Source organism: Falco rusticolus, chromosome Z (assembly GCF_015220075.1).
Source record: "Falco rusticolus isolate bFalRus1 chromosome Z, bFalRus1.pri, whole genome shotgun sequence".
Lineage (NCBI taxonomy): Eukaryota > Metazoa > Chordata > Aves > Falconiformes > Falconidae > Falco > Falco rusticolus.
Window position 1 is genome coordinate 14299279 of NC_051210.1, and position 25080 is coordinate 14324358.

Below are 25080 nucleotides of genomic sequence, written 5' to 3' on the forward strand. Positions count from 1 at the left end.
CAAGCTCTGTAACTGACACATTCAGTATACTGTAGCTTTATATATAATAATGTGTATATATAGTTATATATCCTTTAGGAATCAGGACAAAGGACAAAAAGAACAGTCCAACAAGCTGTAAGTCCATATGCTGGAGTTAGTTTCTGTCACCCTATTAGACCTCTATTTCCTTCTTGGGCAGCCAAATTCTAACCAAGGCTCTTTAGTCCTGTCTTTAGGAGATTAAACTTTGCTTTGAACTGGCTTCATCCTATTTACTTGTACCTTCTGTCTTGGATTGTCCCATCAGAAACCAGCTGAAGAACATGATGAAACCTATGAGTTACCCAAGCTCAACGAACTGTCAGGTACTAGCAGGCCAGCTTAACTAAAGAAAGGCTCTGTTGGTGAGAGGCTGGCCAGTTTTCATTAGTAAGACATTTAGTCAATTTTTCTTGATGTTGCATTGGTGCCAGGAGGGCTGTGAGGAAGCTGGTGCATTGGCAGTGATGGATCTCACTCACTTCTAAATTCCACCCCACAGTATGAAAATCACATGCATTTTTCTTGCTGAAGACTTAGATCCCAAATAACTTCACAATACTTCTGCAAGGTTATGTTTCTTTTATTCAGATTTGGATTTCATCGCTTCATCCACTAGGATTTTAAATTGGTGCTATTCTTTTAATGACTACAACAGTTAGTGTCGGTCCCTCTTCCCATACAGCTGAACCACTACTAAATAACAAACAGAACTCAAAGAGCTTAAGACACAACTGACACCACTGAAAAAAATGAACATACCAAACAGCGCTGATGCATGGAGAAGGAAAAGGAATCAACCACTTATTAGAAAGATGCACCCCCCAGAAACATTACCAAAATAAAAAAAATTATTCTGTGGGGAAGGGCAGGGAGTGTATGTATGCCCACACTGATACTTCCACATCCATACCCTCACCCAAACATACATACATACATATATATATATGGGCACACACACATGCATCGACACACATGTATTAGGCTGGGCAAGTTATTTTTTTTTTTCTCCAGGAAAATATTATTACAACACTTTATTATATTACGTCTGTCTTTAAAACAGGAAAATTTATTAAAACAGAAAATAAACAACTGCTTTAATAGCGCCAACTTATTTGGCTAAACCTTGAAAAACACTGCCTTTATATTTAGCGTGAAATACATGAAAAATCATGTTTAATCATTTTAGATTTAAATGTATACCACTATCAGGTTCTTATTACTCATTTGGCTTGCCTTGCCCTTGGTATAGTGTTCATAACTATTAAAAATGTCTTAATTTCTTCTAATATATAGGAAAAAATGCCTAAACACTGACTACTTGTCTATACTGGGTCCCCCAGTGTTATCCCCTTTCAAAAACAGTTCAAAGCATATTATATAATAGCAAGCATATTCCTGTTCTATACATAGTGCATCCTGTTTTGCAGTGCTTGCAGGTACCTCCGGCTCTCTTGCCTCTGCTCTTTCGAACAGATAATGCAAAACCAACCTTTGGTGGTCTCTCTTCTGAGGGCATAGATGAGAGGCGTCCTTTCTGGAGGCACAGAGAAGTGAGAAAGCTACTTTTTGTTGACAGCATTGTCCTTGGGGAAGGACAACTGCTGCTTATCAGTTGAAAAAAAATAATCCCTTTGATAGATCCTGGGTCTCCATCTTTCATAAAACCTAAGAGAGGTCACATAAAGATTTGTTTCATGTTACATTTGTCACTACAGTGACACTAATCTATGTTCACACAAAGTAGAAGTCCATTAAAAATCCCTTATTACAGAGACAATCATTGAAAGCTATTAAGTCTTTAATCACTGAAGGCAATTTTGGTATCACAGGAACCTTTCACTTTCTGAAGTGGACTGTGGTCTCAGTCAGCTAAAGTGATCCCTCTTACAGTGCCTTGAAGCTTAACACTAACAGCATCTCTAAAGTACCAGATTAAAAAAAAATTAAAATCCTTTTTAGGCAAGAAAAACTAAACTTGATTAGAAAGGTCATTAAAAAAATGCCAAAACAAAACAACAAGCCCAAACAACCCCTTCTCCCCCCAAAATCCCAGAACCATATGAAATGCTGGAATTATTAGGAACAGATATAAGTGGTAAGATCAGTTAGAAAGTTCTTCTCATTATGAAATGGATGCTTCTGCATACAATCACATTTAAACTCAGTACTTGTTACATATCCTGAGGAGTCACACAAATCGGGACTTGCAATAAAGAACCAAAGCGCAGTTCTGTCCAGATGTGGTCCCTAGAAATTACTGATGAAGCTGGAATCCTTGAGTATGAGATCTAACAGGATTCTGCCCCTCTCTCCTCTATGAGCAGGGTTAATATGATACTTTTATGTAGTGATGCCACATTCCAGACATTGCTTTTATTGGGATATCACACACCAGGCACAGGAAAAGGAGAAATGGCATGAGATGGCCTGGCCATGGCTGAACACCTGTGCAGTGGAAGCAAAAGTACCTGTTGGGATGCATTTAGCCAAAGGCCAAACCCTGCCATTTGGAGGACATTTATTCATTTAGCAAATTCCATGTTCTTCCCAGCAGAATAAGCAACCAAAACGAGTGTATTTTGCACTTTGTTGTAGCTGGTTCAGCTCCTGGGTTGTAATGGGCCTTTCCCATTACAGGAATTTTGGCAATGTCAAAGACAAATCCTCTAGCATACAATTCTGCATTTCCCTCCTTTACCTCAGACAGTATGCTGTACTAGAAAAGGAAGCGTAAGAGTTTCTGAAAAACAGTTTTACAAAAAAGGAAACCACTCCAACAGATAAATTTTGCATTCACAAATGTAATGCATTCACAAAAATGTTATTGAAAAATAATTCAGAGTAACTGGGAACAAATTCTGCTTCATCTTCAGACTGAGTTACAGTGAATAGACTCAAGCATACGGTAAGTAGCATAATAAAGTGAAGAATATATTATTTTAATGCATAAAATGCCATGTTTTTCAATGTGTGTAGTGACTGATCTTTATGCACAAAATTTCACTCATTTGCATCTTCACGTGAAACTTTAAAATATAGCACTGCAGTACTGCCCAGTCATGAGAACACCAGATGGCAACTGAGCACAGTGAAATTCAAGAGCATTGTATCAGCCACAGTTCCATCTCCAACAGTGCAACAGCCCAGGCACTTTAGAGTAGTACAAGAAACCCTTTCTTATGCAATTCATATTGTAATTCCAGGCAGTTGTCACCCACACGTATCATGTACCTTCTTCCAAAGATTTAACATTTTTCATCTTCTTTAAAATGAGGCAACTAAGCTCAGCAATAGCTGTGTCAATGAATTCCACAAGCTAGATATATCCTGGAAAAGGGCCAGCAGGCCAGAATTTATCTGTGTGTGCATTCCAGTCCCCAAAGAATTAATTTCATTGCAAAGACCACTAAAGGAGGTAGGAACACTTAAGTCTATCCCCTTGAAAGAAAAGGATGCTGCTGCTTGCATAATTCTAAAGATGCAGAAAAGCCTCCACCATAGCTACACTGAATGTTCACAGACAAAAAAGCCCTTTGTTCCAGCGAGGATGCGATTATTACCATTTAGAAGCCCTATTTTAAGCAAGCAGGCAAGCCAATCTGAATGTACCACAATATGAGCTAGGAAAGGTTTGCTGTTATTCTTTACTGTCTGCTACCACTGTATTTCAAATGTTCCAGTCACTGGATACTCCACCAGATTTGCTTCTGATACTGTTTCAGAAGATGTAAACATACTTAAGTCACTTGAGAAGGCAGCAACAGGCTTCAGCACTTAACTCAGGAAGGAGTTATCTTTCACAATAACACGTGTGCAAAATTCATTAGAAGGCACAGAACACATAGGTGTGTCCACTTGATTTCCATTTATTCAGCTGTATCTCCCTTGTGATCTCTCAGTTAAATATTGCTTTATTTATTCTTTTTTATTATTATATTTTTTTTTTAGACAAAGCCTCTTATAAGGACATATTCGTCATAGAAGACTTGATTTACTGTAATGGATCCTTCCATCCTGTTCAGACATGTGTTAGTTAAGCTGGACCGAGTACTGGGAAAAAAATTTTGTGTTAGTCCATTGTGGAAAGCAAGCTGCACTGCTGGACACCATTTAGATGCAACAGAGACCTTCACTTAGGTCCTTCTGCTCTAGCCATTATACTACTCACCTTTACTGTGTTTTCCTCCCAGTTACTAAAATTAAATTTCTTTTTCCCTGAAAAGATGAAACTTTAAGGCGAATGAGGGATCCTTTTTCTAAGAGGACAGAAGGATATCAAATTGCATGATAGATTGGTGTACTTCATAGGGTACTTCAGGAAAATGCTGACTATAGTTGGGTTTTTTTATGTAATGTAGAGATATTGAGCAGATTCACTGTCAGTCACAGTATGAATTCAAAGAAAAGACTTCACACTGCAGAGCTATGTCTGGATTCCTACTCATGTAATTGAGATCAGAAACTGTCCCATTGTCACCGGTTATGAGTCACAATGAAGAACAAACTGCCTGATCAGCTGAAGGATGTGGCTGTGTTCCTGGAAACACAGGGCTCCATGGCATTTGGGACTGGTGACCAAGCTTGGGTGCCCTGGTGAAGGGTGGAGACTATTAAAGGCTAAAAGCCTTTGCGATTCCAGATCATCAATATTCTGTGGCACTTAGGAAACAAAGCACATACCAAGAAACAAAAGAAAAAAACCCACAACGTTGCAACTAACAATACAGTTTTGTTTCAAAATAACTAATCTGGAGGCCAGCCAAGGGACTTGAATTTCAATAAAGCTTTAGCAGCAGGAGCACAGTCTGTCATCCTTCATGGCTGAAGATGTTCTTGTCCCTGATGAAGCAGCTAGAACTAATATGAAATTGATTCTTCTTTTTCTTAATAATCCATGTTACTCAGATGAGGTTCCTAGCAGCATATTCAGGGTTAAGAACCCTGACAGTGGCAGGAAGTGTTTGTGAAAGTAACTGTGGTTCCCAACTTTCCTGCTTTCATGGATTAAAAAGCAGGTTCAATCCATGAGGGCTGTCACATTCTTGCACTCTGCAGTAAGAAGGAAATTGGAGTTTGCATCTCTTTAGTGGGTAGCTTTCTAGTGACACATCCTGGTTGTCATCTCTTTCTGTAAAAAAAAGAAAGGGAGATTAAAAAGCAAATGACATTTGTTGTAAAGTGCGTGCACATGCCTTCCCCATTAACATTTCTGCATCTCTGCAAATTCATGTGATTTTATATGCCACCATGGTTCTGCTCCTCTCCATCATTTCAAGGACAAATAACCTAACTGCAATTAGCATGCAGCATTTTTTCATTTTTGACAGATTAATACCCTTTCTAATTCCCTAACCGTGTCAGCTAAATGGTGCTGCATCCCACAAAAAAGAAATAAATCACCTACAAAAGCAAGAAACCTTCTAATATAATGTAAGAAATAGGACTCCAATCATTGTCATTGCACCTGCAGCCAAAAGGAAACATCCTTTGCCAAGATACGATAATAGTACAGCCAAGAAAATACATCCTTTGCCTAGTTATTTCTGCCACACATGGACACAAAGGGAACATGGACACAAATCTTCTCTGAAGACTTGACCAAAGCTGTGGCATTTGTCTCTAGGATGGGGTGTTGGAGCATTCACAGGCTCCATTAGGAATTTTTCGTATCTGTTCTCCATATAAACCTCCATATAGGATTTATCCTATCTGATTTACAGGCACTTTGATACAAACTTTCTGGTAGCTGGCTGCCCCATTCTTTATGGGAATAAAGAGAACTCTTTATATTTGCCAGCAGATTTTCTGGAAAGATGTATCAGATGGCCTGTCCAACATCCATTCACATGCAAGTCATAAATGTGTGTCGATTGCTGTCAAGGCTAAAGGGCTGATGCATCTAAGGGTCTCTACAGTTGTACAGGTTGTTCCTTTAGGTCCTGTTTCATAGCATCTCCAGACTGTACAGCATTTCCCTTGGAAAATCTGTTCAGATTTACCAAGTTACCAGAAGTTTCTGGAAGTCTTAGCTTGTTTGCATAGTTTGTTACAAGATCATTATTATCTAATGTAAACACCTTGCTGACAGTCTTGTAACTGTATCTTACCCTTGCTTAACAGATCCTTTCTCCACCTAGAATCCTATGCAGAATTGTAGCACTTTTTACCCTTTCCAGAGCTTTATTCAGTTTTCATTTCTAACTAACTGCATCACTTGTTATTTTGCTGTCATGCACATAACAGAATGGAATATTGCAATTCACAGCTGTTATAAAGACAATGGTAATTAGTACAGTAATGTATACAGTAATGTGTGATCTCCACAGTGATCCATACAGTAACCTGAACTAGTGGTTGCTTCTCTTCTAATTTGTTAAAGGTGACAAAAATGAATGTTCATGGAAAAACCTGTCCCTTTTCTCCTTAAATGTTTTGTGGTAGGTTTGTTTGGTTTTTTGGTTTTTTTTTGGCATTGTTTTGTTTTTCTTTTAAACAGCTGGAATTAGGCTTATTCCTTCAAAGCAACAAACATCAAGTGCAGAATTTAATATAAATCAGTGCACTCTTGGACAGCTTCCTACTTTTTTATACATAAGTAGATACAAAACGCCTCTCTTTCTTCTTTCTCTGAGAGATCAGAAAAAGCATCTATGCAAGTACCGAATGCGGAACATATATAACTTACTACTACATCAACACCATGGTAACTAGCTCTGACCAAAGTAGGCATCTAGAAGCTGATAAAATCCAGCAACGCTCAGTTTGGTTGGAAGCCCTCAGGAAGCTCTTCCCAGAGAGGGAGGGCAGGGCAGGGCAGGGCAGGGGACATGAGTTGTGATGTGGTTTAGACACCACGCAGAATTTTTACTGACAGGGCCTAACCCCGTTTCCAAATCTGGTTTTCCCCACCGAGGATGCCAGGTGCTGCCCTGGCCAAGCTGCCTCCACAGTGTGATGCCTGGCTTGTGGTGCCAGGCTTTTTGCTACAGGCAGAGGAGGCACACACCTTGCGGAGACTGATTAGCACCTTCCTCAGCAAAATCTGCCACAAGTAGAAAGGAGCTAAAAGACACTCAGCAAGGGAGTAGTCATTGCGAAAGCCTTTGTTTTCTTCCCAGATTTTAAATTACTCTTTTATTTCCCTTGTCTGAAGATTAATTTGGTGCTAATGCTTAATGGAGATTAATTAGGTGCTAATGATTGAGGCAGTGTTAATCTTTGCAGATGCTTAAATTTACACATCATCAGTGTCTGTGAGTCCTCCATACTGTACTGCCAATAATCTCAGCTGACAGATCTGGGACCTAAACCACCACCACCACAGTTCTTTCTGCAACTGCTGCTGAACAGCTATTTCTAGTCAGATAGTAGCATCTTACCCTGTTAGAAAAGCAGTAAACAGGGCAATGTGGACACTATTGGAGTCATTGTAAACTTGACCACCCTCCTCCAGGAGCACTGTGAGGCAAACTGCCTCCCGACAGAATAATAAAACATCATAAGCAACATGTTCAGCCTGTAAAATGCATCTCCATTCCTACCTTAAAGAAAAAATCGCTTCAGAGGCAGGAGTTTGAACATGGATAAATGTGTCCAGGCAAGGGAACGAGTAGGAGCCTTGGACAATCGATTCATGAGGTATAAACTAGAGGGCTTTAAACGCGTTTGCCATGTGAGCTTCAGCTATGTGCAGCTGTTTAGTGTTTCACTGCTCAATAGTCATGAAACGCGAACCTACCGTGCCATTCCTAACTCTTCTGTAGAGGCAGAGTTTATTATTGTATAGTAATATAAATTCTACCCAAGCCTCTCCCTCCTTTGATTTCTGGAAGTTTGTTTGGTTATGAAGTTATACTCATGATCCCTTACATCCACTGCCTTCCACCTAAATTATATTCCCCCCACCCTGTCAGGAGAATGCTGCTGCAAATGGCTTTGCAGTTTTCTCCCTGCTTCTACTGAACAGGCCTTCCATTCCAACACCTGCTTGGCTTTGGTTTTGGAAACGCTCACCAAAGTTGTAGTGAAAAAAATGTTATAAAACTTAACAAAACATCATCACCTCTGATGCACAGAAACTTCTTCTGTATTGACCTATATTGTTATTGGTAAATGAAGGACACAGAAGTACAGACTATGTTCACACTGCACTCCTGCATATAAGTGCCTAAGGTTTTACTGATTTCAGCCAATGACAATGAACTAGACATCCTTTAAAAAAAAACACAAACAAACCCCAAACAAAAAAAAAATCAAAGAACAAACCACCCTGATCCTTACAACAGTGAACTGGTACATGCTTTGTGAGAATGACGTAGCTCTAGTTGACTTTTTCTTAGAGGAATTTACAATAGAGAACAAAACCAAACAGAAAATGGTTTCTGAAAGACATTGATATAACTATGAAGCTGGCAAAGAAAAAAGTTAGCTTCACTCAAAATGCTGGTGAGAATGAGAGGAAAAGTCGTACCCACAGTGTGTAACCTTGGCCAGGCAGCAGCATGAGGCATGCTGTGTGCTGCAGAGCCCACTGCTGAGCCTTTTACAGACCAGACTGCTCCTACCTGCCAGACACTCCCTCTGAAATACTTACCTTTAAGAACTAATCCCCTGCTCTTCACAGAGCCTGCTGCAAAATCTCTCACTGATTCTGATGGGCACCAGGGAACTTAGCACATTGCCCCACTCCATTTAACTTAGTGGAGAAGTCCCCCTCAGAGATCTGGCTCTTAGTTATTCTGGTAGTGCACAGCCACTAGGTGAGTACTGGCTTTAACACAAACTCAAAGCCGAGTCGTCTTCAGTGTTTATTAAGTCTTCCTAGTTTTGTGCTTCTCTGAAACTTTAATGTTCGTTTTAATTTGGAAAAGGTGCAAAGGTATGTTCTTGGCTAATAATTATCAATTAAAAGCACATAAGTGTACTACCAAACATGGGAAATGACAACTAGCTGTTGACTTGACTCTTCTGAGATGGCAGGAAGATGGAAATGCTGACTTTTTGGCTTATGGTACTACAATACCCAGCCCCAGCTGGATACTAAATGAAATACACAGGCTAGACAGACAAGTTAGAAAAGCAGACACAGAGACACAGGCAGGCATACACAAGCATTTTTAAAGGTCTTTAAAACTTCCAAAGTCCTTCCATGCTGACTAAACACCCAAAAATTTGTTAACAGAAACTCTCCATACCAGAGCTTTAGATACCAGGTGTGCTTCTTCTTTAAAACAAATTGCAAGAAATTTCAGAACATTGTTCCATCATTGTTCCATACTGCTGTGTTGAGACTTGTTCCTGCTCTCAATTTTTGACTACTTGTGAATTTGGATTATTTAGAAATAAATGTTGGTTTTCAAAGCCAAAATACAAAACAGAAAATAAAATCTGGACCTGATTGTGTGCTGAATACTCACAGAGCAGCCACTAAGGAAAATTTAACACAGGACTATTCTAAGTAACTTAAAGAGAAACATTTGCTATTCTTTGTCAGATCCTTAAAGTACTTTCTCACTTGCTGGAGTTAATGCTAACAAGCCACTTTCTAAGCACCAGAAATCTGTCTATTCTGTTGGTATTTGTGATTTCAGGGAAGGTTGCATCCCTTAACATTTTACAGGGAGTACCAACATAGTTTCCCAGAAAAAGGGAAAAAAGCAACACACACAGTCTTAAAAAGGTAATAAATATTTATTAAGAAAAGAATGAAAAAAATCCAACACCTTACAAGCATGCACTAGTAACGGAAGAAGCCTCTTTTCAACAGGACAAACCTACCTATGGGCAGATGCTGATGAAATCTGAATGTGTTATAAAGAATGAGCTCCTCAGCAAAGAATCACATTCTACTAAGAAAATAGTATTTCTATGCTTGTGTGAATCAAACATGGACTTGCCAAAATATAAGGCATAAAAAACAATCACCTTTGGACTAGCATTTAATGGAAGCAAGGTGTCTGCAGTCTGCCTTATGCAAAAGCTGACAGGAAAGCTGGTGAAGTGACATGAATAAATAGCATAAATCAGAGTATTCTAAAAGAACACCAGAAAAAAATGCAATAATAACCTTCACTAGAACCAGGGCTTCTTTAAAGATTAAAATCCTTGTTCAGTGCCTGTGTCTGACCCTTACTTCTTATTCCCCAAACTGCAGCCGAGCAGGGCTTGCCATTTCCCCTCCTCACCTCCTCTTACTGCCAGCTGGCAAGCTTAAGGATGATGTGACAACAGCTTCTTTTAGCTCTTTGACGTGGTTTTAAACATGGTGAAGGTTTAGGATGTTGATATAAGTGTCTCAGCAGAGAAGTGGTTAGAAGAAATGTATTACCTCCTGGTGGGTAGAGGCACCCTGCCCAGAGGTACCCAGCAGCCTGGAAAACCTGACCAACTAGCTGACAGCAAGGAGATGCCAGGAAAGGACACCATGCGCAATTCACTTGTCCCAACTTATGGACTTACAGAATTCAGCCCTCTATGTAGCCTATCGTGTACTCATGTCTTCAAACACTGCACCCAAAAAACCAAAGCACTGCCCAGCCTTAGCCATATTTTTACAGTTAAGAAATTTAATATCTGTGTAACAATCCTTAATCCTTGTGAATAAATACACAACGTTGAGCAGGAAGGCACCACACAAACAACCCTTCTGATCTGATTAGAAGGCTGCACTGGAGCAGACACACACATCACCAGGACATACCTTTCCAAACCCAAGGGGAATACCCTATATACACCGAGAGGCTCAGTGATGTACCTGTGGAGCCAGTTCAGTCTTTTTGTTGTTCAGCTCAGAACCACTGAATAAGTGGGTGAAGAAGCAAAAGGTTTAGAAGAACATTTTCCATGCGGTTCTTCAAAGCACAAATGGCTACGACTTCTGTGACTCTTTTTATTTACAAAGATTTAAACAATTGATAAATAATCATCATGTGGACAAAGCTCTTCGTATCCTGGTCAAAAAGACACTGTTTCCTATGGAATAAATTATGGTCTAAGATCCTGTGCTGCATAGCTATCTATATTCAGCTATATTCATAGCTAATTAACCAGGATAGGAAAGCTGAAGCCACATTTGTAACAGTAATATAAACTGTAAAACAAAACAAAAAAACCCAACCTTTTTTTCTCTGGAATTTTTAGTTAGAGCCATGCCCTGAATCTTCATTTGGAAACTGTATTTTCCAAAGTTACCAAAAAAAAAAAATAAATTCTCTGCTTCTTTAGTTGCCCCTATCTCTGTACACTGACCTAAAAAAAGAGAGACTGGTAATTGCTACCCAACGGGCATATTGATCATTTCGGTATTTCCTTTGTTAGGTTTCAGGATGTCTTCAATGAATGAGTCTCAATTACCATGATGGACTAAATTAATCTCTCCTACAATCAGTTTGGCTTCAAGGTAGTTATTTTGAGGCTAAGTATGGCCTGATAATAATCTTAGTTGCTTATTCCTGAATTTGTATGGTTATGTTTGCAGGACACAGGCAAACCCCTGCAAATGTAATCCCTTCTCATTGAATACACAGACATTTTATCAACTGACTGTAAGCAGGAGCAGAAGCAGTAAATTACAGTGCGAAATGCACCTGTTAATAGGGTTAGATCCAGGTAGATATACAGAACAGCATTTAGATGACTGACTTGCTTCAAGGCATTGTATTGCAAAGAGGTACTTCCACCTTCTGTATGTTTTTGTCTCCTGTAATAATAAAGTAAAAATCCTTCTCTGGTTGGTTTTAGTGTATCTTACCCTATTAAATGGACTTGAGATGTGCTGCTTTTGGCACTGAGGTCACGCAGAGTGAATGAGCAAATGGTAACACTAACTCTAGTATAAAATTTTGCAGAAAATTTATCAGGAGACATGTTAGTTCTCTACTGTGAAGTGCAATTTTGTTGCATATAGTAGTTATTTTTCATAAATAATTATATACACTAACAGATTTATTTAAATGGTAAAAATAGTAAATACATATTTCTTTTTTTCTTCTTTCTTTTTTTTTTTTTTTTTTACAAAACTGCCAAGTTTATGAGGTGGCAGTTTTTTTCTTCTGGCAATTTGAAAAACTGGACTTCATGTTTCTCAGTTTTCTAATTCATGTGGGTTTAGAATGACTAACAGCCAAATCGAACACTCAATAAAACTGAGTCACTCAAGAAGTACTGTTAAATTATGAAAACACATCTTTTTAGTTAGGTGGAATAGCTTTCCTGAAACTTCTGATGCCAGTTAGATTAGTGGGTTAAGCCATTAAGTGTTACAGAAAGGAAATTACAGATATTTCTTGAGCAGTTATCTGAAATTTCAAGTTGGTTTTGTTGCCTGAACTCGCCAACTACCAAACTCTGATTTAATTAAACCAGAATGTGCACAAAGTTTAGGTCAGGCTGACCCACCCTCTCAAGTCATTAATGCTCAAGTACCCACCATCTCAAGTCATCAAAACTGATGACTGAAAGGACTTCTGATCAAGGGAGTCAGTTTGGGGAAATAACAGATAATGATAAGAACACTGTTATGTAAATTATGCAGGAAGAAGTCACCACATAAAAAAAGTTCTGGCTGCAAGAGGAGACAAGCCGATAAGGCGTTGCAATCACCAATTTGCACTATAAGTAAGAAGCTTGTAACCAATTCTGTGTGTGAATGACATGGATATGTGATGTTCTATGCAAATACTGTACTGTATACAGTGTGTACCCTGGGGTATGTTATGTGCACGTTAGGAGGAAGGATCCCCCATGCACCCAGGCTGCAATAAACCAATGTTGGCTTTCTAAACTATCATTTGGTTTTGAGAGTTTTCCAGGTTATGATTTTCGGTAACATTTTGAGTTCTAGGAGATCTCAGGTATTGCTGCTGGTTTTTTTTAAAGCAGTCTTTCATTTGTGAAGATTGACAACACTCAGTCAGTGTTGCCTCCTTGTTTCAGTCTAGAAGGGGCAACTGATCTGCATCATTCAGAGAAGCACAGGATATACCTAAATTGGGAAGACAATATTTCGTCAAAGAGGATGGGCATCAGTAGTTCTCTCCATAGTAATAAAACCCAGTTGAGACGCTAATGCAGATAGGACAAAAACTATCTAAAAGCGTTACAGGAACCACTGTGGGGGAGTTCCCACCACACTTTTTGCAGTGGTGGTGAAAAAGCTTTTTCCAGTCCCTGCTTGCAGTTAATGTGCCTTCCACACAAAGCACAAACAGTAAGGACCCCTTTTGCTAATAGGTTTAAGAACTAGTGTAAATAGACCCATACACATTATAGATTCAATTAAACGCTTAACAGTTTTGCCTGTTTCTGATTCTACCTAGACAACGTATTCTTTAGGGTTTTTCCTTGGTGGAGCACAAACTGCAACTCTGATTCACATCAGCTACAAGTTACTAGGACAGGCAGAGTAAGGTATCACGTTGTGGTCACTAAGGAGCAATTTTGGCTCTGGTTCAGCTTAGAATTTAAACACGAGGGCAAGCCCATGAGCAGGAATCTCATGTGAGTAGTGTGGAGGAAACACGTATCCATTATAAAGCAAATAATTTGAAATTCTTGTTTCATATAACAGCTGACCTGGAATGCCCCTGTCATTTTTTTGTGGTTTTACAACCACAATTTCCTTTTACTGCTCTGCTTTTCCTCCTTGTTGCTGTAAGCAAGCCAGCTACTCCCCACACATACTAAGCTAGCACAGAGCAGCCACCTATTGACTAGGCAGGATTCACATTAACTCATCAGAAACTCAAAATTAATTAAATATTTATGAAAATATTTTTTGTGTGTCGTGTCTTTTCTGTTACATCAATCTCATTGGAGTTGATTGTAAAAAAAAAAAAGAAAATAAAGAAGTGCAAAAGTATCAGATGGATGTTATTTTGCAGTTAGTTTCTGCTCTTTTAATGTTTTTCAGAATTGAAGATATTTGGAGGAATAAGTTTCTTCAAAATGTTCATGTTCTCACTTTATTCCAAACAGTTAACTATAATTGTTTTTATCTTGTATTAATAATATCTTTGAAGAACAAATGTGTTGTGGAGAAGCCCCTTTATACAGGAGAAGCCTATAACTTGAATTGATGTTAAAACTTTAAAACAGGACTTCGGTGGTGTACTTCTCACCACAAAAACAGATAATCATGTCAGAGCACAAAAGCGCAGAGTGGTTAATCCAGAGCACCAGACAGTACCATCCCAAAACCTCTGATTAGTTGATTACACACAGAAAATTGTCAGTAGGGAAGACTGTCTGTCCTCCTGTTCCAAGCAGAGCATGCTTGGGTTCAGTGCAAGGAAAACAGTGAATGTGATGAAAATAATGATTAAAAACATGCATGCCAGAAATTATTTACTGAGAAAAACTGACACTGCAGTGCATCTTACAACTCTTTAAGAGTTGGAGAATCCTGGTTTTCAGCAATGTTAAGTCCTAGTGTTCTCATTTCCCACCCTGACTTCTTGCAGGAAATGGAGGAGATGGAAAAGATGACATTTACTTAGCTACCACTAGTTTCTTGTTCAGCTGGTGGTCACATCTATTAACTGATTCTCATCATTTGTGCAATGTAAAAGAAATTCTTTTGGATATTATCACCATATCTCTTGTTGAAATGGAAAAATTGGACTGAGGGCAAGGAATGCTTGGTTTCTTCTTCTTCTTCTTTTTTTTTTTTTTTTCCAAAGCAAAAATACTGCTGACTAGTTGGCAGCAGTGACAAGCTTTGTCTGAATGGGGACTTTTACTAAAGTGATGACCAAAAGGAAAAGAAAAAAAGAAAATTATACCTACTTTAATGTTGGCTCTACAAGTGTTTCATTTTTGGTAATACCCAAACAAGTAGTAAGTCACTACACCACTTTGGGATGAGTAACAGAATTTGAAGCAACTACAAGCAACAAGCATGTATGAAAACTAAATTCATATTGTGAATTGTACTTGAGAACACACAAATATCTACATCACATGCTTAAAGAGAGCCAGTGATATGTCCGTCCATGTCTGCGTTCCTGCTCCCCACAACCCCCCACCCCCACCCCACCCCCACCTCACCCCCACCTCCCACTTTGGTTATTAGTTCCGCATCTACTGGCACATGTAACCGTTGGGTTTTTTGTTTTCTACAAGGCACGCAGTAAATATTTAGCAAGTGAATTTTGCTATAAGAAAGGCCGATAGTCAATTCTATCTAATAGAGGGCATGGTGTGCAGTTTTGTGGGAGGATGGACAAAAGCAAATCAGAGAAAGGATGGGGAAGCTAGGTGCCAACTTCTCCAGAAGAAGCTATTTGCGTTGGGCCTGCCTGTTCTTACCAGAGTGGCAGGGGGCTGGCAGCTCTCCCTCTGAATGCCCCAATATCAATGCAAGAGGAAGCAGAAAGAAAAGCTTTTCATACAGAAGCTTCACTTAGAGGTTTTTTTTTTATCAGAATCTGTTAAAGATCAGTTATTCTTCTGGAGCATCAGCAGTATCTATGACTCTGAACAAGATTAAACCTTAAATGTTCTTTGCCTAAAGTTTCAGCTATCCAGACAGCACACAGAACTCGCTAGGAATTTTAGAAGGATAAAAAGTCGGAGATATCTTTAAAACAATGCATTAAGATTCACAGAATCATAGAATGCTTTGGGTTGGAAGGGACCTGAAAGATCATCCAGTTCCAACCCCCTGCCATGGGCAGGGACACCTTCCACTAGACCAGGTTGCTCAGAGCCCCATCCAACCTGGCCTTGAGCACGGCCAGGGATGGGGCATCCACAGTTGCTCTGGGCAGCCTGTTCCAGTGTTGCCTTGTTGTCTGGCTTCTTATAAGTGCTATAATACAGGACACTTCAGAAAGATCTGAAGTGCTGTACTTTGATGTCAATGAGCAGCAACACAAAAGTAGAATTGGGTAGCTATGAAGGATAATGATAAAGAGAACACAGTGACTTTAATGAAATTAGTTTTCCTCTACTTTTGAGCTCAGACTGTCCTCTGCTGACTGCCAAATAATTTATATTACACAGTCTATTGATTTATGAGTACCATCACTGCTTTCATAAAGACTGTAAATGGAAAAATGGAGAAAATTCTAATTTTCACCATAAACATAAAAAATTAGTTAAGCAGACCAAACAATAATTTGGAAAAAAATCAAGTGAATTAATTAAGGTATACTTTTATTTTAAAATACATGCTTGAAAACTCTGTCTGCAGAAGAAGTCTTATGTAATCATGTTTAACTGAGCTGTGTTTCATCTGAGTGTACCCTTGTCACAATGCTGACACTTTGCCATGTTTTATTAAGTCTGCTACTGCTGATTTTTCCAATGTGAGCACTGGTTTTGTCTAGTGCCAGACAGGCTATGTTGATGGTACTTCTACTATGTCTGTGGCATTTCTGGCAAAGAATTGCCTGATACATACACATCTTTTCTGGTATCAACAAGGATGCAGCAAAGCTGCTAAATACTTCGTGGAAAGATGCATTGTTTGTGGTAAATCAGATGTGCAACAGCAGCTACTTGGGCCTCATGTACAGCAGTGACAGAGCTGTAGGACTGATATTTATGCCTTACTGTAGCCCTGGGAAAGCAAGAAGCATAGAAGAGGAACTCTGAAGTGTTCACCTGAGCACAATCTGTCTATGGTACTTTTAATTAGCTCATCCTGAAACAGACAGGGTGCTTGGAGAAACTCACATGAAAATGGACACTTTTTGATTTGGTATTCTGACTTCTGAACATCTAACAGGACTAGCACCAGCAGCTGCTGCAAGCCCAAACCCTCACATGCATGTAGGGGCACACTCCTTCCAGTACACAGGACTACACTTTTGTCTGTGTGTGTGCCATCAGAAGAGCAGGCTGCCACAAAACCAGCAGTCACACCATCACAATTCCCCCAACTCTGTGTTTCCACTACCTGGCTTGTGCCAATGTTAGGCTCTGTGTAACTGCTCAGGAAAGTGTCCTGGCAAAAATTCCAGCTGTTCAAGGAGTTAGTCAATAGGGCCCCCTGGGAAACTGCCTTTGGGGACAAGGGAGCAGAACAGAGGTGGCAGATCTTTAAGGGTGCTTTCCATAGAGCACAGGATGTCTCAATCCCCAGGTATAAGAAGCTAGGGAAGGATGGCAAAAGACGGGCATAGCTGAGTCAAGACCTGCTGGTCAAACTAAAGGGTAAGAAGGAAATGCACAGGCAGTGGAAGCAGGGATAGGTATCCTGGGGAATAGTACAGAAGCATCGCTCAGTTGTGTTGGGATGGGGTCAGGAAGGCCAAGGTGTGGATGGAGCTGAACTTGGCAACGGGTGTGAAGAATAAGAAGGGCTTCTATAGGTATGTCAGGCAGAAAAGGAAGGTCAAAGAAAGCATACTCCCCCTGACAGAGGTACTCAACAACTTTTTTGCCTCACACTTCACTGGTAATCACCTCTCGAGTGAATGGACCTCCAGGCAGGGATGGGGGGGCCAAAGGCAGGGTCTCTTCCACTGTAAGAGAAGATCAGGTTCAAAATCACCTGAGGAGCCTGAACATACATAAGTCGATGGGACCTGATGAGAGGAATGCCAGAGTCCCGAGAGAAATGGCTCTCCCAAAAAAGCCACTCTCCATGATATTTGAAAAGTTGTGGTGGTCAGGCGAAGTCCACAGTGACTGGAAAAAGAGAAATGTTGCACAGATTTTTAAAAAGGGTAAAAAGGATGACCCAGGGAACTACTGGCCTGTCAGCTTCACCTCTGTGCCTGGGAAGGTCATGGAACAGATTCTCCTAGAAGCCATGCTAAGGCACATGGGGGTGATTCGAGACGGCCAACATGGCTCCACCACCGGCAAGTGCTGCCTAACCAACCCGGTGGCCTTCTATGATGGAGTGACTGCATTAATAGTCAAGGGAAGAGCTACAGATGTCATCCATCTGGACTTTCGTAAGGCCTTTGACATGATCACCCACAATATCCTTCTCTCAAAATTGGAAGGATGGATTTGATGGCTGGACTGTTCAGTGGATAAGGAATTGGCTGGATGGTTGTATCTACAGGGTAGTAGTCAACAGCTCAATGTCCAGGTGGAGATCAGTGATGGGCGGTGTCCCTCAGGGGTCTGTACTGGGACCAGTGCTGTTTAGTAGACAGCCTCCTCCAACACAAACCATTTTATGATTCTATGATTACATGAAACTCATCAGTTTTGGCTGAACTGGTGCTCAGCTGATCCATCCCTGGATCTGACTATGGTAACATAAAGGCTAGCTCCAACACAAGGAAGGAGGAAAGGATTATCCAGTTAGTAGTTATAGGAAGGGCAGGATCATCATTTCCTGTTTCAGTCTGCGTTCTTCTTGGCTTAAAATGATTGTGGAACTATATCTTAAGTGATTTTTTTTTTTAATAGGTTATGGAAGATCCTGGCTGAAAAGCCTAGAGATGGAAACATTATCTTTTGACAAACAACGTCACACATATGTCAGCACTGCTGACAACCTGGCTGTAAGTACAAAAATAACTCTTCCCCTTGTAGTTTTGATTGTTCTGCTAAATGTGCCTACAAACCTGTCAGTTAATATAACCATTGGGTACAAAGCATTCTGCAGCAGCTCACAAAGCAGCGTATTGCGTAACAATAATGTTGGTGGAAAAACAGCACATGAACATGCCACCTGTGACTGTGGGGCTAGATTGCTCTCTGAATTTTATGAAAAGATCTGGAGTAATTTCACTGACTGAAAAGAAAGTGTCTCAGATTCATGTAAGTGTCATCAGGGCATTAATGTAGCTCTGAATCTTAAAATATAGGATGGCAGAGTTATGGTCATTACACTAACCTCAATGTGTAATTTCCTGAACGTGCTTAACTTTGAAATCTTCTGTCACCCAGACCATAGCAGGTTTTTGCAAATAACATATAATACTGCTTCCTAGGGGGAAAAAGAGCAGGGAAAAAGAAAAAAACCTCCAAACTGAACAAAGTTTAATGATTAGGTTAATGTATTAAGCATGCACCTCCTTACTTTGTAGACTGCCTGGACAAGCACTAAAAGTTCACTTCAGAAAGACAAATCTAACAACATAGATGGTTACTTCTAAGCAGCTCCACATATTGCATGAAAATGTTATCAGAAACCAATCATGCCATAAAGCCAATGGAACCATTTACACTGAGAATCATGGAGAATAAAGCAAGAAAACCTTGCTGCCTTTGCGTAGCCTGCAGACGATCTCCATCCTCATGGAGGCAGTTACCAGCATCACCTTTTTTATGCGCTCAGCTACACTGACTGCCACCACTTTGCTGTCCACTTCCTACCATGACCAAATGTCACTACATCTAAATGAAATCAGCATTTTAACAGTTACTAGAACAGTACAGTGAATAATATCCTTCTCTATTTTCTTCATTCAACTGTAATTATTCTTTTTGTTCGCATAAACAAATGTTTATAAAAAATGACTTCTGAGAAAAAGGTCAAAGTTCTCACAGGATGTGACTTATAAAAAGAAAGATTTCTGGAGAACGAGCAAAGCTGATGGTCATATTCTGCTGTCTTTCACCCCTGTCCTCAGAGGGAAATTTTAATGCCATCAACAGTTTGCAAAGTTATCTTCTGGGAATCTGGCTGGTTTGCAATATATTTTTGGATACTTCTGAAAGAGCACAAAAGTTACTTTTTGGTAACTACATTTGGTACCTAGGACACTACACTGATTAAACAAAAAAAAAACCCCAAAAAACCAAAAAAACCCCACCATTAAAAAATGGCATATACAGGTATCTCTGGCAAACAGATTCATGCATTTGACACTCCTTAATAACTGTGAGAGAAGCAAATGTACTCAAACCACACGTATCATTCCTTCCTATTTGGCAGTGTCATCCTGGCACATTACTTCCCAGTGCTCATTGGCATGATTTGAGTGCTTGACCTGCCCACAGTTCTGCAACTTGGTAGCCATGGAAAGATGAAATATGCTTGAGTTTGCCACCTAGATTTTTTATTGTAACATGAGTTTCAGAGTACACATTGAATATACAAGCCCTGCACACATTCTCGGGCCCTCTGTGACCTTGCAAAGATTTGCACAGCAAAAAGACCAAGTGTCTTTTTTTTTTTTTCTTCCCCTGTCTCTCCTCTTTGGAGATACAATTTAAGGTTACATTAATATGTAATGCTCAACAGTAAGAAAAAGAGCCAGGTCCACACCTCCCACAACTTTAAAAAAAAAAAAAATGCATCTTGGGAATCTTGTTCCTTCAGGTGAACTGCACCATGCTCAGACCTCCAAACTTAACACTAAAATCTCACCACATTTTTAGATTAAGGTTGGTTTTTTTTGGGGGGGGGGGGGGGGGGGTGTTTTTATTTTTTTACTTAACTCTGACAAACACAAGGCACAGTGAAATATCAGGCAAATTAAAAAGCACAGATTTGGAAATCAAAACAAGATACTGCAATACACACAGGTCAATGCTGAGAAGCTGGGAGCAGACTTAGCTGCATCACAAACTAACTGCTATCTGACAAAATGCCCTGCGCTGAGATTTAGTCACAAATGTCTATGGCCTCTGAATCAGAAGGCTCTTACATGACTGAAGGAGAAGTGTAGCTAGCTGCTGGATTCTTTGTGTTTATCTTTCTGACAGGCACCTTCTCGCAGGGGGCACGGGGCATGGGTGGGTGGGTATATAACAAAAACATGTGGTTTAATGCCTCTTGCATTACCTTTCTGGCTTTTCAGAAAGTTGGGGGTTTTTCTGGTTTTTTTTATTCTTCTTCCCACCCTTACTAGAGGTCATGTTGCTGTAGCTGCCCTGATCCTCAGGTTTCATGACAGGACCTGTGCCTGTTCCAGCCAAACTTTGACTGTAGCAGTAAACAGGCTCTGCAATCATCAAGCCAAACCAAGCATCTGAAGGTGGTCACCAGCTACTGCTAAAAAAGACACCCCATGCCCTCACAGTGAGGAATGCTCTTTGAAACTGTTATTTATGCCAGAGAAACTTCTGTGACCTGATGCTGCCATACTGCTAGAAGACACTTTCAAATGATAGATTCCTTTAGGGAGCACTTGCTCTATATGTAGCAGTATTTTATTACTGCTAGTTAGCCTTTTTTTTTCTAAGATGGGAGTAATGGAATGTGATACATATCAGAGAAAGTACTCACCTTTCTTTGAGTACTTTAAATCTTCAAATCACATTTATGATGATTTATGCTGTGTTGAGCTAAAGAAATCAGCTATTTGGAAGAGATTGTGTTGCCTTGCATACAGCAGGTTGCATTCCTTAAAAGCAGAAAAAGCTGGTGAGTGACCTGTCCCAGCAAAATATATGAAAACCAGCTTTCAAGTTACATCTTAACCACGAAGAGTTACACCTTTCACAAGTGGGTTAACAGAGAGTTCTATGAAGCAGTTCTGAAGACAGTCAATCTACTCTGGAAAAAAAGGGGAACAAGGGTCTGGATCTGTAGTTTGGAGCCCAGACTAACAGACTGCTAGATTCAAGTGAAGTCTACAGAGCTAGGAAGCATGACAGCATGGTGCTTACACACTTCCCATTTTCAGCAGTGCAACTCCTAAACAACAGCAAAGCAAAAAAGTGAACACTGAGTTATGGAACACGGGAAGTTGTGGTCTTCCCACTCCTTTTGTGTGTGTCAAGGATTCAGCTTGCTGCTGAAGGTAGGAAATTGAACCAGGAGCAAGCTCTACTCTTATTACAACTCTTATTTCATGGCATCAGAGTAGTTTGCAAAAACTGTTAAATTCAGGCTCACAATACTTCTGTGAGATGCTAAATATTCTTATATTCCACATGGGAAAAGTCATGCAGAAAGCTACTACCAGAGAGAGGCAAGAAACCCATAACAAAACTGGAAACAGAAAGCAAGGCTTCAACCAACAGATTGCATATGACTTACTTTGCAGAGGATGTTTTGGACTGGGTGTAACTGGCAGGTTTTGGTAGCAGTGGGTATGGGGTGACATTGTGGCAGGAGAGCATGAATTCCCTGTGCCAGTCACAGCTACTTCCAGCTGCCACTGAAACACTGCAAATAACTTACCATGTGCTAAAGCTTCAGCTAGAGAAGCACACGGTGCCTCTGCTCACAGATATTTAAGAAAGCAGCAACCACTTAGAGGAGAGGACACATGGCTGGTGGCACTGCTGGGGATGTGGTTAGAGATGTACTCTCAGAAGGAAGTGCCCTGTGCCAGCGCAGGCACACTCCTGAAGGGACTGCGGGTCATGGGCAACCCTCACCAGAGCAGGGACACCATGAAAGACTGTATCCCACAGTAAACCCATGCTGGAGTGGAGGAAAACAAGTAAGAGCAAGAAGCAGTAGACACATCCCTGGTCTCCCTCATTGGCCCTCACCTCAACAAAGGGATTAGGAATAGCTGAATGTAACATGTAGCAGAACCAAGGTGAGTTGAGACCTGGGAGGAGGGAAGAGAACTTTTTTACTGAATTAGAGCCTAGGGAAGAAAGGTGTTTCTTCATCAAGTGTTTTTTTTATCTCATTTTCCTCAATAACCAGATCTGTAGAAGTTTTGTTAAATGGTGATAAATCAAGTAAAACTCCCCAAAGCAAGACTATTTTGCTTATGATGTGCTTGTAAAGCACTCTAGCATATTTCTTCAGACCTACATACTATAAAATCTGTTGTTAGAGAAAAGGTATCACAGAAAGGAAGCAGAGGGGCATTACTCGCTGTAGCTGGGCTGCTGTTTGAACACTAAGTTAATGTGCTGAGGCATCTGCATTAAGATTCTTACTAAAAAGCACATTTAGATGAAGTGCTTAAAGCATGCTACACAAGTGGACACCTACATAGGCTGAGGGTGGGATAGGCACCACTGCACTAGACAGTTTTGGCTATGGAAAGAGACTAAGAAGTGAATTAAGGTGAACTACTGCCAGTGGAAAATAAAGCTGGTCATACAGGGAGACAGTACAAAGCAGATTCCACATCTTAAAATTCAAACCTTAGTTTATTTTCTGATAGCCTCTGCATGGAGGTGTGCCTTAATGGTCTTCTGAAAGCTCTTATGGTGCAGACTGCCTTGTCTGTCTGTTAGCTGCAGGAAAGGGGAGATATGCTTTCAGACTTCTTTTCCCTCAAATTAACCAATTGGACATGTGGGTTTTTTTCCTCTCAGGACCACCTGCAGTGTTAGTGACTGTGCCAGCTTCCTTTTCTGTCCCCATATAAAACAGATCTATGAAAGACTGAGGGATCTGTCAAGCTAACATAGTGATGGAGATGGGAAAAAGATACGCAGCATCTTAAACTATAGCTCCCCCTTTGGTTGCAGAAAGGACAAGTTATGCAACTCCCAGAAGGGAGGGGGAACCCTGTTTGACTCATTCGCTTCATTTGATTTTGTTACTGCTGTGCTGGGTTGCAAAAGGCTGACAAAAGCTATTATAAACAAAAAGCATAAATCCTGCAGGCTAATATTACTACTCACCTACTGCCTGACTCAATTCCTTTCTTGAAGTTATATTGATAAATCAGTTGCCTTCCTGTTTATTAAAGCAGTCTGTTTATTTAATCAGCTCTTGGCCCATTTTCTAATTATGGGAGATAATGTGGGTTCATTTTCTGCCATGGTGAACCTGGCAGGGCACAGATTGTTCTCAACTAACACATTAAAATTCAAGATTATTTGTAATGTCTGCTTTTGTTTGGCAACTCCTTTCGTTCTCTCTGCCCAGCTGAAGACAAAAACACAGACAGATATTTTCTTTCTGCATTTCCATACTGCTGATACCCACTCAAGTCAGGGGCAGGATGATGGAAGCAGGTAGAGCTTTGTCAGTTTGCTCACATGATGTCTTCCCAGTGCAGGTGAAATACAGAGGAGACTCTGTATACCAGCAAAGTTAATAATACTGCATCACATGATGATCCTAAGGATAATTTTGTGAAGGGAGAGAATGCTGGAATGCAAGGGGAAAGCACACACCAGTTGGAGCACACTCCTAGTTTGCTCTGCTGCTGGACTTCAGCCACCTCTTGCACCACTCTGGCCCCAATCCTTCATCTGTCTGCTTAGTGCAGGAATACTGCTAACCACAAACTGCAGCATTAAATAATTTTTGTGCTCTCTGTGTTCCAAAGCAAGCAAGATCTCGTAATGGCCTTAAGATCGCCTCTCTTCTTACCTCTGAGATGTCCTGCCTTGTACCTTGCTTGTCACACATCTTCAGCATTTAACAGCTACAGCTAACCTAGGATCACTAGTCTGGCAGTTCTTTTTTGCAGGGCCTCCTTCTATCCCTTAGAACACATTTAGATGTTATATTAAGTTCTGCTATTTTGAAACAAATCATAGATACATAGCAAGTTATCAATACGTGCCATACGCAGTGTCTTTCAGCAGGCCTGGAACTGCTTGAAACAAGACCATTCACTTTTGACTTGCCTTACAGGCTCTCCTTCAATTAACATAAGCATATATGTGTACATGAAGTATGTGCACATACGTGCACATGAGCAACAGCTCCCATTCCTACAGAAATACAGGCAAACAACATTTTGCCATGCTTTCAGAAGTGTTTCTACCAACTGTGCTACACACTTCCTTGCAATGTGCCTTTATGTGGAACAACTGAAAACTTGACACGGTCCTGGGCAGCCCTCTCTAGGTGACACTGCTTTGAGCAGAGGTTTGGCCTACACGATATCCATAGGTGCCAGCCAGCCTCAGCTGTTCTGTAATTCTGTGGAGACAAAAAAAATCCCAGTGGTTCTAACACTTCATCAACAAGCCGTACAGCAATGCTTTCCAAACTCTGACCCATGGAGGAATGTTGCTCTGATCCCTTTTAAAGTTGGCTAAATGCCCACAGGGGAGGACTGTACATAAACTGCCTTCTGAATTGTGCTTTACTTTTCCTTCTTTGCTTACACTTTCACTTGCATTTGCAAGCAACAGCAAAAGTGTTTCCATTTCTGGAGCCTTACTTTTGGAAACAATATAATTTTGATCTATTGCAGTCGGAAAGGAAGTGTCTGGTTTTGTTACACTGTTAATTGTCCGAACCTCTGTCTCACCTCATCTGTC

The 25080-nt window shown here is 40.4% G+C and overlaps 1 protein-coding gene across 5 annotated transcripts in view; it reads right to left on the reverse strand.

Annotated features, from left to right (window-relative positions):
• Positions 1-586: 586 nt before the first annotated feature.
• The window catches only part of MOB3B (MOB kinase activator 3B), a 107617-nt gene continuing 83123 nt past the window's right edge, over positions 587-25080 (reverse strand). For 4 of the 5 annotated variants that reach the window (XM_037373942.1, XM_037373938.1, XM_037373940.1 and 1 more), the window contains 2 exons: positions 21167-21284; positions 587-5152 (listed from right to left, as the gene is read on the reverse strand). In XM_037373942.1, the coding sequence (XP_037229839.1) occupies positions 21201-21284 (84 nt within the window). In that variant the 3' untranslated portion in view covers positions 587-5152; positions 21167-21200. The remainder of the gene's footprint in view (positions 5153-21166; positions 21285-25080) is intronic. The other variant, XM_037373943.1, reaches the window with a different exon arrangement.